General features: G+C 47.5%; 1 protein-coding gene across 1 annotated transcript in view; it reads right to left on the reverse strand.

Moving 5' to 3' along the window:
* Nucleotides 1-944: 944 nt before the first annotated feature.
* The window catches only part of LOC308577853 (uncharacterized protein), a gene marked incomplete at its 5' end in the record, with an annotated part of 46,824 nt that continues 33,712 nt past the window's right edge, over nucleotides 945-14,056 (reverse strand). Inside the window, 4 exons of the mRNA XM_081178252.1 lie at nucleotides 945-1,173; nucleotides 3,271-3,450; nucleotides 4,296-4,397; nucleotides 13,055-13,208. Of these exons, the coding sequence (XP_081034378.1) occupies nucleotides 982-1,173; nucleotides 3,271-3,450; nucleotides 4,296-4,397; nucleotides 13,055-13,208 (628 nt within the window). The remainder of the gene's footprint in view (nucleotides 1,174-3,270; nucleotides 3,451-4,295; nucleotides 4,398-13,054; nucleotides 13,209-14,056) is intronic.

The raw sequence follows: 14,056 nt of genomic DNA on the forward strand, positions 1-14,056 counted from the left end.
ATACATCACTACTGGGAAAACATAGCTTTTACTATACTGACCTTGTTGGCAAGGTGGAGTCTCTGCTTTTTAAGATGCTGTCTAGGTTTGTCGTGAGATGATTACCCCTCCTTTATTGCCTGTTCCGGGTTGCCCAACCACTACCCCAGAGTCCTCTCTTGGCAGATCAAGAGGAGCAGGTGACGGCAAAGGCGGCCGGGTTTTGAGCTGGGGCAGTCAGAATAAGGTCCACTCTCGATTCAAAACCCTCAAATGTATTTGATATCATTGATTTTTCATTTCTATTCCTTGCAGATCATCTCGTTGTTTTATTGCTACAACCAAGGGCTGATGCAAATTAAGAGGATAATGATAATAATAATAATAATAATAATAATAATAATAATAATAATAATAATAATAATAAACTTTTATTTGTATCCTGCCCTCCCCGTCCGAAACCGGGCTCAGGGAGGCTAACACCAAATATGTAACACTGGTATAAAATCAAGCAATAACGAAATTACCTCCTGAAAACAAGCCAGGATCAAATTCAAATCCAATTAGATGGCTTTCCGCAGGATTAGGGTTGGGAACAGTAAACGCTCATCAGGCCCAACTCTTATATGGGCCTGTGAGAACACTGGGAGGCCTCTTTCATACTAGTCCTTACACAAAAAGAGAAGGGGAGTCAGGTTGAACCAAAGGCCCGGCGGAACAACTCCATCTTACAGGCCCTGCAGAAAGATGTCAGATCCCACAGGGTCCTGATCTCTTGTGGCAGAGAGTTCCACCAGGCCGGGGCCAAGGCTGAAAAGGCCCTGGCCCTGGTCGAGGCCAGCCTAATCTCCCTGAAGCCCAGGACCTCTAACATTTTTTTATTTGCAGACTGTTAGATCCTCCGTGGAGAGGCGGTCCTAGGCTGTATTCATTCGTTTGGCCCAACGTGGGGCTCGTACCCATGACCCCAAGATTCAGAGTCTCAGCGCTCTGCCGCCTGAGCTACTCACACAGCTGCCCTCTTGTGCACCTCACCTCAAATTTGTCCGAATTGTGCATGCCTGGGATTGACTGCATGAGATGGGAGGTGGGGTGGTTCCCAAAGTCAGAGCTCATGTAGCCAACGCGGAGCCGGCCCTCACTGCCTTTCAGGTCCTTGGGGTGCTCGTAAGGCGGCTTGTGGAGCACGTTGATCTAGCAAGGGGATTCAAGAAAGCCGGGTTACGGAAATGACATGGGGGTGGGGGACATGAGGCCACATCTTTGAAGTTGTTCCAATGTTACAAATATACATACCTTTGACTTGACAGCCCAAGAAAGACACGCAGAAAATCTATGCTTTAACCGACTCTCCTCATTCCGCCATTTGAACGAATTTGGGCTCCACCTCCCTCCATGAGCCAAGAAGCAGGAAGTCATGTAGGCAGCAGGAACAGGGCATCCCGCCAGAATTCCCCAAGCCTGAGAGCACATACACGGCACCCCACCGAGGGAGGGACCAAGGGGGCAACCATAGACATCTGCCAAGGCAGTTTAGCAAGGCAGGTGTTCTGAATGCCCATCTCCAGACAAGTCCAGTGGGAAAGGACGTGTCAAGAGTTTTATTGTTCTTTCAGTGATGGAGATTTAAGGGGTCTGATAAAGGGACCTCATAGTGAATGCATAACCCTTGTATACCCCTCCTCATTTGTGATGTGCTAGTGATGTAGTGATGATGTATCAACGATGCTGCTTGAAGTGTATTCTGGGGGGAAGAAGGAAGTTTTAAAAGTTGACATTGCCCCATGCTCGGGGTTCTTACTCCTGGGCAGACCTGTGGTGCAACAGTAAGAATCATGGTCTACTGACCACTGTTTTGCTCCAAATTACCGGGCTGGGACTTCCTCCTTTTACTGACAGCATGGACCCATGGGGGAAAAGTGCCCCGGTGAGCTAGGCTGTCAAGGAGTCACTCACCCTGGAATTTTTTCGCTTAACAGCCATTGGCGCCAATACAGAGCAGGCTTCCTAAACCTTGGCCCTCCAGCAGTTTTCAAACTACAGTGCCCATCATCCCTGACCACTAGACCTGCTAGCTAGGGACCATGGAGCTGTAGGCCAAAAGCATCAGGAGGGCCAAGGTTGAGGAAGCCTGATAGAGAGCTCTACCTCTCTTTCAAATCAGAGCCGGCAAAGGCGGTGGAGTTCCTGCGCGGGTGCCTCGAGGCGGTTGGAGGGTGGATGGCAGCTAACTGGTTGAGGTTGAATCCTGACAAGACTGAAGTTCTGTGGTGTGTGGGCGGGTGGGGGGGACTCCCTGGTCCTGAACGGGGCAACTGTGCCCCTGAAGGACCAGCTGCACAGTCTGGGGGTCATTTTGGACCCATGGAGGCACAGGTCTGTTCTGTGTCCAGGGCAGCTCTATCTGGGATGCAGGATAAGACCCTCCCTGCCCACGGACTCTCTTGCCAGAGTGGCGCATGCTCTTGTTATCTCCAGCTTGGACGACTGCAATGCGCTCTATGTGGGGCTACCTTACTGCAATTAATCCAGAATGTGGTAGCCAGACTGGGGGCCGTGAACAGCCGCAGAGACCACATAACACCAGTCTTGAAAGACCTGCATTGACTCCCAGTACGTTTCCGGGCACAATTCAAAGTGTTGGTGCTGACCTTGAAAGCCCTAAACAGCCCAGCAGATGAAACTTTCCTCTGGTTGTCAATATTAAGAGGATGCCAGCAAGATCAAACCTTTCTGTAAAATAAAGGATTTAAATCCAGTCTGACTGAGACCACATACCACCGGTCCCAAGAGATCTGCTTTGGCTCCCAGTACGTTTCCAAGCACAATTCATAGTGTCGGTGCTGACCTTGAAAGCCCTCAATGGCCTCGGCCCAGTAGACCTGAAGGAGCATCTCCACCCCGGACACCGGGGTCCCTCTCCCGAGGGCCTTCTGGCGCTTCCCTCCCTGCAAGAAGCCAAGTTACAGGGAAGCAGGCAGAGGGCCTTCTCGTGGTGACGGCCGCCCTGTGGAACGCCCTTCCATCAGATGTCAAAGAAATAAGCAATTATCTCACTTTTAAAAGACATCTGAAGGCAGCCCTGTTTAGGGAAGTTTTTAAATATTTAATGCTGTCTTGTGTTTTTAATATTTGGTTGGCAGCCACCCAGAGTGGCTGAGGATACCCAGACAGATGGGCAGGGTAGAAATAATAAATTATTATATATTATTATATATCCAAAGCCAACATGAAAGCATTCAAACTCTGACAGAACGGAGCGGCACACACCTCTTCACAGCATAGACCCACCTTGTCCAGGCAAAGGTTCCCATGTCTCTCGGCAATAGCCTTTCGGAAGCCGTGAGACAGTGGATACAGCATGCTGTGATGCGGGTGCACCGAAGGGAGCCGGTTCTTCTCCAGCTGGTCAGCCACAATACTGACAAGCTTCTTCATTCTCTCGTCATAATCGGTCCAATCACAGACGATCTGAAAGGGGGCAAAGAAAACCAGGGTTCTAGATTCAGGTAGGTAGCCGTATTGGTCTGATGAAGTCAAAATATATTAAAATTGTCCAGTAGTGCCTTACAGACCAACAAAGTTTGTTCTTGGTATAAGCCAGGCACCCCAAGCCTTCGGCCCTCCAGATGTTTTAGACTACAATTCCCATCATCCCCGACCACTGGTCCTGTTAGCTAGGGATCATGGGAGTTGTAGGCCAAAACATCGGGGGGGGGGGCGCAGGTTGGGGATGCCTGATATAAGCTTTTGTGTGCATGCACACTTCTTCAGATACACTGAAGCGGAAGTCCCCAGACCCTGATATACAGAGGGAGAAGTCCCCAGACCCTGCTATATAAGAGTAAGGAGAAGCCCCCAGACCCTGATATATAGTGGGAGGGTGAGTTGGGGTTTTTCTCCGAAGGGTAGTAGGAGTCAATGGGTATGGTCCACCTGCTGGCAACTGTGAATGACTGAAAAAACAAGGGATGGTACACAGATGACCTGAAATAGTTTTAGGATATGTAATGAGACACAGTCGTCCACAGGTTGACCATACCGATTGAGTCCTACTACCGTTCAGAGAAATACCCCGCCCCACCCTCCCTCTAAATATCAGGGTGTGGGGACTTCCGCTTCAGTGTATCTGAATAAGTCTGCCTGCACATGAAAGCTTAGACACAGAACAAACTGAGTTGGTCTCTAAAGTGACATTGGACAATTCCTGAATTAGGTGACGCTTTTACCATTACCGTGGTACCTTGGGACTCAAACGCCTCGGTTCCCAAATGCCGGAAACCCTGGGAGTGTTGGTCCTTAAAACTCTGCCTCACCTGCAAACAGTGCGCCAGGTTGCAGTAAGCGTCAGGAAAATCCGGCTTCAGTTTCAAGGCGGTGCGATACGAAGCAATTGCCTCTGGGATGTTTCCGGAATCCTAGAAAGGGAGGGATATTTCAGCAATTGCCACTAGCTTTTTTTCTCAACCATCAAAACCAAAGATGAAGAACAGACAGAAGGCACGATGATCCACACCTGGTAGACTTATAAAGTAACATTCAACAATCATTGGAATAGAACAGGGGTCGGCAAACTTTTTCAGCAGGGGGCCGGCCACTGTCCCTTAGACCTTGTGGGGGCCAGACTAGATTTTGGGGAGGGGGGAAAAGGAACACATTCCTATGTCCCACAAATAACCCAGAGGTGCATTTTAAATAAAAGGACACATTATACTCGTGTCAAAACATGCCGACTCCCGGCTAGATTGAGAAGGCCATGGGGCCGTAGTTTGCCTCCCCATGCTATAGAATAATATTGAGTATCAGCATGTAAAAATTCAATAGAAACCTACTCTTAACAATTACAATAAATTGTAATTAATCGTACAATAAATGAATATTACAATGAATGATTATTGTAATTGATCATAGAATAAATGTTACAATAAATGGTTATAAAACAATGGCAAGTCACAGTGTCTACAATAGCCGCAGCGAGAATCTTAACAGACAAAGGATGGAAAGGAGAATCCCATCCCTACTAAGTTGGCGTAGCTAGCAAAAAGGCTAAAATACGCAGAATTAGCAAGATTATAATACAGGCAGAATTACGAGAGGTTTTGGAAGAAACATTTCATAGAGAACAGGACACTTGCAGAGTACAGTGGTACCTCTGGATGTGAATGGGATCCGTTCCGGAGCCCCGTTCGCATCCTGAAGTGAATGCAACCCGCATCTGCACATCGCAATTCGCCGCTTCTGCGCATGACATCATTTTGAGGGTCTGTGCATGCGGCGAAACCCGCAAGTAACGTGCTCCGTTACTTCTGGGTCACTGCGGAGCGCAACCCAAAAATATTCATCCTGAAGCATATTTAACCCGAGATAGGACTGTATTGTCTAAATTTACAGGGGTGCCCAAATTTTCCCAAAGAGGGCCAGATTTGACATGAGGGCGGGGCAAATTTGTTGAGCTGTTTTAGGATTTAACCCCAAGGTTGTTGAGCTCTTTTTAGGATTGAAGTTGTTGAGCATTTGGGGGGGGGGTTGCCCCAGTAAGTAAACCAGGTTACGCTCCCCGGCCACACGCTGGACATGTGTGGTCTAAAAAAAAATGTTGGGAAAATTTAAATTCTTTGGCAGGTGTGGATTGACAAAGGACAGCAGGAAATATGACAAAACCTTGGAAGCCAGGAGGTCCGTTGGCCCTCCGCCGTCTCTGCCCAGAGGGCAAGGGAGCTGCCTCCTGGTCTCTAAGGACACTTAAAGTCCTTCTGATCCGAGTCACGGCACCAGAAATGAAAGGGACTTCAGAAATACAGACCAGGAATGTAAAAATCAGGCAGCAAAGTTTCTTAAAGAAAAAGTTTTTTATTTGGTTTTGTCAGACAAAAGCAAATGTGGGTGCATTTAGGAAAATGAGAAAATGCCCACCTCTCCTTGGGGGCAGCTTACCTATATACCTTTCTGCAAAGCATAGTTCAGCCCCTTGGCATCCCTTTAGCCAATGATTGACAATTTCCTATGGTCATTGATGCATATTCATTAAAGCCCAACCAATTAATAAATTGGTGTGTCCTTTCGGTTCCAAGTTGCCTATTCCACTAGGTGGCGCTACTGGCTTATAATCTACTTAACCTCTTTACTAATTCCAGGAAGTACCCCTGAACCCCTTGCTTCCAAGAAATGTACTTGTGGTTTAGCCACTTCACACCTAAGAGTTATATCTGGACCCTGGCGGTCAGCAAACATCCTGCTACTTGCCTTTGTCAGGGGTCGTTTCTCAGAAATGGCTTAACCTCAACTGGCAAACTTCCTGCAGGGGCAAGCTAGCTGCACCTGCAGAATCTACTTGCTGTTTGCAAAGCTTGCTGTTTGCAAGGCAAGAGAGAGAAAAATAGTTTTAGCTGCTTGCGTTTATGAAATGGCTTTTAGAGGTTAAACCTGGCTCTGGCCTGGCTCTCAACTGGTCATTCTGACCTTCACCCCTCCATTCCCCCCTTTCCATCACGAAAATGCTGACCGGTCACGGTTCTCCATTTTCGCTTGATGGACCTATAGGTACAATATCATAGAGAGCCAGGATATAGGTACGTGTTGCTGCATTAACTGAGCGGCTTACCATTTGGCGTACAATCTGAATAAGGCAAGGCAAAAAGCATGATAAGAGTAATACGGTAACGAAGAGAAGTAAAATCACAAGCAAAATCTCTTTTAACCATGACCAACCTGGGAGCTAAGAACTAATTCAACTACATACACTGGGGAGACCTGCACCATCTAGACTAATTTTGTGGTACAAATCAGCCTGTAACACTCAGACCTGTTCAGGCTCTTAGCTACAGCTGTTGTCATATTCAGGAAGGTGTTTTCCTTCCACCCTGTGGCCATTTGAGAGGTGAGAACCATCAGGAGGCAGGGTATGATCCACATCCTGATGCGAGGGATGTTCGGTGCCCCAGAACAAAGAACTGTACCACCAACACAGAAATACCACAAAAAGGGTAATACCACAAGCCAAAGGGATGGGGGCCCACGAAGGCCAGGTCATGTGGGCCTCTAACTCCTGGCCCTACTGAGGCGTGAACAGCGTCTACACACAAAACGTTCCCACTCTACACATGGAAAAGTGGCCGTCTGGGACTGATACACTGTTAGGCCTCGGGAGCTATAGGGATGGCAATAGACTCTGTAAAGTTCAAAGGCTGGTCCTACTGGGTGGAGGTCACCTACGTGGTCTCTGACCAGGGCAAATGGAGGCTGAAGCCTGGGGTGGCAACCCTTATGTAGCCACAAGAATACCCTACCACATTCAAGGGTATTATGTGTGGAGTTACCAGGCCAGGTATTCTTCTGGGATTATGGGAGGCTCGAGCCACCACGACAACCACAGGTGGGGCTGCAGGATTTACTGGCACTTGTTCAGCAATTTCAATGCACACCTGGTTCAGGCTCCCTCCCCTGCAATATTTGCATTAAGATAGGCTCTGTCCCATGCAACACCTGGATTAAGATTAGGACCTGGTCTACCAGATGGGGTTGGTACAGTGCTCTACCCCCCCAAGTGACAGTTGGTTACCCCCCCCCCACAACAGCAAGAGCTGTCCAGAACTCGATAGATTTCGACCGTCTCTGCAACTTCCCGTAGGAGCAGTACCCATGTGCGCTGGACAGTGGTGTGGAAGAGAAGCCACAGTGGGGTAGTGGGATGTTTCAATACGGCAACCTCATCAAAGCCCTGTTCCCAATAGCCAATGAGCACGCCATTTCTTACCACTGGCAAGACGATCCAGTCATAGCAGAGGTCCGCAGGCCAATAGGGTCGGTATGGCTCAGTGGGGTCAGGACAATAGGACATAGAGCAAAAAGGGCAGTAGGACATAGAGCAAATCAATACAGAACATAATAGAGAAAAGGGGAAAGTCCTTGTGAAAGTCCTTGTGATGATCAGTCGCAGGATCTTGTTGCCCGTGGCCCAACGCGTTCCCGGTAGCGTCAGACACAAGGTGATGATCAGACGCGTGTGATGCACCCAGGGAATCACGTCGGCTACTCTCACCGCAGTTGGGATGGAGAGGAGGACGGTATACGGGCCTCGCCACTTAGGGATGAGGGGGTTGCGCTTCCACGCTGTCACCCGGCTGGAACTGGTGGACCGGCTCAGCGAGACTGCACGGTGTAGCCTCGAGGTAGTACCTGGAAAGGGAAGCAAACACACACGGGGACAGGAATTGCACTTGTTCCTGAGTGATGTGATCTCCCACCCGCCCCAAACTGGCGGGGATGTCTCGGACGAAAGGGGTTGGTCTGCCATACAAAAGTTCAAAGGGTGATAGTCTCAGTCTCTTGGTTAGAGCGCTCCGAATCCGAAACAAGGCAATGGGCAGAACATCTATCCAGTGTAGTCCCGACTCCTGGGTCAGCTTGGCCAAGTGGGTCTTCAAGGTGCGATTCATACGCTCAGGTTTTCCCGAACTCTGGGGTCTGTAGGCTGCGTGTAGCCTCCAGTTGGGTATGACTTCATTCAGCAGTTTCTTGGTCACCTCACAAGCCTTCTCTATCCTAGTGGGGTACGCCTCTGTCCAGCCCGTCAGCATGAAGACAAACACAAGCAGGTATTTGATACCCCTAGCTGGAGGCAATTCAGTGAAGTCCACAATCAGGCTCTCCATAGGGGTGAAGCCCACGTGTTGTACGCCCGGCGGAGGGAGGTGGCCTTGTCTGGGGGTGTTCTTGGCGCACAGGACACACCTCTGGGATATAGCAGCAACTAGTTGAGAAAGGTTAGTGATATAGAAAAGTCTCCCAAGGTGTGCTCTGGCAGCTGGACCCCCTACATGAGTGGACTCGTGGTAATTCTTCACAATCACGGTAGCCAGATGTTGGGGCACAAAAACACGGTTTTCTGGTAGACGGAACCATCCCTCCTGGAGTGTTGCTCCTTCCTGGCGTGCCCACTGTTGCTCCTCCGGTGTGTAGCGTGGTTCCACATCGTCTGGAGTGAGTTGTGGGATGAGGGCTGCGTTGAGTGCTGGTGGAGGTTTCAAAGCTGCTTCACGAGCTGCGTTGTCTGCCTTCCGGTTGCTCCTAGTGACCATGTCCCGGCCTCTCCCATGGCCTTTGCAGTGCATCACGGCAATCTCTTCGGGGCCCCATACTGCTTCCAGTAACATCTCAACTTCTGGATGTTAGCCTTGCATCTAGCTGCCAATTGCAGGGCAATGCCTTTTGCTGTTGGACTTCGCCTCAGAGCACAAACAACTCTTGGAGACTTTGGCTTTCTTAGAACTCTTGGAACGGCTTGCCTGGCTTGCCTGGCTTGCACCCCCACTTCTGGGTGCTCTGCTGCCTGAGGAACAACTTGTAACTGCCTTCCTCTTCCCAGGTCTCAGCCTCTCTCTAGCCCACAGTCCATCATACAGATTTATTGAAGCGTAGAAACAGCTTCCCAAAACAGCCTCAGCCCCCTCTGGGCTTGGTACTTTTTCTGGGCATCCTCTAGTCCCCTCTGGGCTTTCTGGGCGTCCTACAGCCCAGCCCCCTCTGGGCTGGCTGCCACTGTGGCCTGACATGCTGTCTTCAGTTCCTGCCACGCGACCCAGGGCTTCCTCCCTTGGAGTATTGGCAACAGCCAAGAATCAAGGCTGGCCCTTAAAATGGCTAGGACCCTTTGGTCTCTCTAGACCATCAGGCACGTCTGTTTCACAAACTTCCACTGCGCCTGCAGACTTCTCAATGGGTTGGGCAAAGCCTGTTTCAGCCTCCTTATATTCCATAAGGGTGAGAACCGAATGGGGAACATTCACATGCATCTCCTGGCCAGACATGAACTTGTCTGCTTCTTCCACTAGTGTGGCGGTGGCAGTGACAGCCCACAGACAGGGTGGCCAGCCTTTCACTGTGGAATCTAATTGCTTGATAGTCTCAAAGGCTTCTTGTTGGGCCGGTCCCCACTCAAAGGGGTCTCTTTCCCTTCCTCTGGTAACTTCATTTAGAGGTTTTGCTCTTTTAGGGATATCACAATCTCTGCCTTTTCTTGCAGTGACCTTTTGACAATTTCTAGATGGTCAGTATGTTCAGCAAGTTGTCTGGATAAATTAGCTAAATCTTCATCCCCTTTTTTTGCATTTTGTAAAGTGAACTGGTTGTGTGAATCTTTCACTGATTTCAGTTCATTCACAAAACTTTGTTCTTTGTTTTTCTTTTAATTTTAGTAACTTGTTCAATTTCTCCTTTACAGAGATATGTTCATCGACCTGGGATTTAAGATGGTCTGTTCCTCCTTACATTCTATTTCTGTTTCTTGCAATTTTTAGCTGATTTACTTATTTGTTCTTTAAGCAATTTAATTTGTGAGTCACACTCCATGAGTTTGTTGTTGTAAGTAACATCACAAGTCTTAATTGCAGAATGAAGATCTTTAACTGTTTGGCTAGTCTCTTTGATTTGCCTAACAAATTCTTCATTCTCTTTTGTTTTACTAGCGTTTTCAATTTTTTTTTCCTCAGCCAGTTCTGATTTTATTGCACTTAACTGTTCAGAAAGTTCTGAAAGCTTTCTGCCTCCACTGTTCACACCTTTGGTTTGTAGATCTTTCAGTAACTGGACTTCCCTTTCAGCCTTAGACAACACTATTTCCCTGTCTTGCATTTCATCCTCTTTGCACTTGATCTGACATTTCAGAATATTAATCTGCTCAGAATACACATTTGTATTTGAAATAATAGCAGAAATTTCTTTGTCTTTCTCAGCTAAAACCTCTCTGAGGTTGTCAAATTCTCTTCCATGCCTCTGGAGGTCTTGAATTAGTTGAGACCTCTCTTCTAAATGACTTGTGTTTAATCTATTAAGTCCTTCATTTGTCTGTTCAAGATCCTGTTACATTAATTCTATAGCAGCATCCTGTTTCATGCTCTTTTCTTTTATTTTCCTCTGTTAATGCAGTAATAAGTGCTTACTGTTCTGTACACTCTTCTCCATAAACACTGCACTTCTTCTGGACGTCTTCCCTCTCCAAAAGTTGACATGAGGGAGCTGTCCCTGTCCTCCCAAGGGGGGGGGCCACCACGGCCTCTGGAACATATGGGGCTGGGGCCAGGACTTCTGCCTCGGGTCCCTGATAAATGGGCTTCTTGAGACATCTTCCTGCCTGCCCTCCTCTAATTTCAGCCCTAAGGGCCATGACTTTGCAATGTTCAGTCCTGCATTTCTTCAACCGGGGGGGGGGTGTCATCTACCACCTTCAGTCAGTTGTCTATATAGGGGATCTGGTCAGAATGTCCCCCCTGGTCTATGCCATAGTCTCCGCTGAATCCTTTCTTAAAGTTGTTTAACATGCATTGAAGGGGAATTACTGGACCTTTCAAGGCTTTCGAGCCTCCCCCTCCCATTTTCAGTATGGCCCTGTACAGCGTCCCCACACCAAACACTCACACATTCACTTCGCAAGGAGTACTTATTGCTACGACCCCAGGGGAATGCCCTGGGGTAACACACATACATGCACAAAATGCCTCTTTCGCTGGACGGTTGTACCATACGCTAACCACCCTGTGCCCCCCCTTTCTCTCCTTCCTAATACTAAAGCGTGGGTGGTTGTCAGGGGTCAACCCTTCTCCTTAATGCCACTATCCACGCTGGAGATTTGATCAGGATCTCCCTTCTCCTTAATTAAAAGGAGGATTTCCTATCCCCTCAGGGCTTGTTGCCATGTACTCACCCCAGCCGGCTGTTCTCTGCCCTGTCCTCCCAACCTCGGCTCTTCAAATCCGTTGTCCTCTGTCCCAGGATACAGCAAGAGGGTCAAGTTGCCTTCTGTCCCCCTCCGAAGAAAAAGTTCGGTGTGCACTTGGAAGCCAGGAGGTCCAGGACCAGCTGCCTCCTGGTCTCTAAGGACACTTAAAGTCCTTCTGATCCGAGTCACGGCACCAGAAATGAAAGGGACTTCAGAAATACAGACCAGGAATGTAAAAATCAGGCAGCAAAGTTTCTTAAAGAAAAAGTTTTTTATTTGGTTTTGTCAGACAAAAGCAAATGTGGGTGCATTTAGGAAAATGAGAAAATGCCCACCTCTCCTTGGGGGCAGCTTACCTATATACCTTTCTGCAAAGCATAGTTCAGCCCCTTGGCATCCCTTTAGCCAATGATTGACAATTTCCTATGGTCATTGATGCATATTCATTAAAGCCCAACCAATTAATAAATTGGTGTGTCCTTTCGGTTCCAAGTTGCCTATTCCACTAGGTGGCGCTACTGGCTTATAATCTACTTAACCTCTTTACTAATTCCAGGAAGTACCCCTGAACCCCTTGCTTCCAAGAAATGTACTTGTGGTTTAGCCACTTCACACCTAAGAGTTATATCTGGACCCTGGTGGTCAGCAAACATCCTGCTACTTGCCTTTGTCAGGGGTCGTTTCTCAGAAATGGCTTAACCTCAACTGGCAAACTTCCTGCAGGGGCAAGCTAGCTGCACCTGCAGAAACTACTTGCTGTTTGCAAAGCTTGCTGTTTGCAAGGCAAGAGAGAGAAAAATAGTTTTAGCTGCTTGCGTTTATGAAATGGCTTTTAGAGGTTAAACCTGGCTCTGGCCTGGCTCTCAACTGGTCATTCTGACCTTCACCCCTCCAGTACCTTATTACTGCACTTGACCTTGCCAGTTCTATAAATTCAATTAGTTTCTTTATCCAGTCATCCTTTGTGGGTATATATTTCCTGTTCCAGTTTTGTGCAAGGAGTAGCCTTGCTGCAGCTGTCGCCTATAAGAATAATATCTTCCCATCTTGTGGTATTTCTTTACCTCTTATACTCAGTAAATATGCCTCTGGTTTTCCCCTCTAAATTAATTCTGATCATCTTTTTTATTTCCTCATGAATTTTTTAACGTTTCTGTAGCCCCACCATAAACGTATTGGCGTGCCCTTTGCCTCCTCACACTTCCAGCATAAATTCCAATTCTCCCCTTTTTCTTTTTGTGCCCCATCTCGGTTTGGGACGGCTTTTGCCAGTTGTTTTCCTTTTGTAAAAACTAAGATTCCCCTGCTGCCCCCCCCCAAGTTGTTTTTTTAAAATAGATTTAGCAGAGACACAAAGCTTACCTTATGGATGGAAGCGAGGTTGCTGTGGGCATCGGCAAACGCAGGATTTATCTGGATTGCTCTTGTGTAGCATTGCAGAGCTCCCTGGACGTCTTGCATTTCCTTCAAGGTGTTCCCCATGTTGGAATAGGCGTCTGCAAAAGTGGGACTGATTCTGACATGGAGGGCGAGAGAAAAAGTGCCATTTTGGTACAAAAATACTCTGAAGTTACGCTGGAAATGTAAGGGTCAAGAAGGCTCTTTCTATCCTATACGGTGGTCTTTAGGGCAGTTCATTAAAAAAACTTTTTTAAAAAATGCCTTCTCCAAAGCCTTCACAAAATAGGAAAACGTCCAAGAAAACAGCTATTTTCATGGAGGGTTGAGATATTAACTGATATGCACAAAATTTCAGATATAGCTATATAATCCCTAGTGTAGTAAGATAAGACCTTGGGAGCAGGCATCTTCAAAAAAGTGTTTTTTATGAACCACCCTAGTGGTCATGTGAGACAGTGAGACCTTGGTTCTCAAATGTTTTTTATACAGGTTTCTTTATACAGAAGGTTTTTTATACAGAAAGGTTCAGCATTGTGGCATCCTCTTCATACGGACAAGCAGCACTTTCCTTTTGGGAAATTCCATGCTCCTCAATTCTGGCAATTATTAATCACTCTCAATTCCACCCTAATAATTGCCACCTGCCCGGATTTTAACTTGTCTGAATTAATTTTTATTTGAATTACTTGATGTCTGCTTTTAGGCTCGTTGTGTTGTTTTTATGATGTTAGCTGCTCTGAGCCCAGCCTTGGCCGGCGAGGGTGGGATACAAACAAAAACAAATTATTATTATTATTATTATTACTACTACTCAAACGCTTTGGTTCCCAAATGCCGAAAACCCAGAAAAAGTGTTCCAGTTTCCAGGCGTTTTTCGGAAGCCAAACATCAAATTTGGCTGTCAGCTATTCTTTCTGGGGCGCCTGCACCAATCAAACAGACTTCGGGAACAGATTAAGTTTG

This window comes from Podarcis bocagei, assembly GCF_964188305.1.
Source record: "Podarcis bocagei genome assembly, chromosome: W".
Classification (NCBI taxonomy): Eukaryota; Metazoa; Chordata; class Lepidosauria; order Squamata; family Lacertidae; genus Podarcis; species Podarcis bocagei.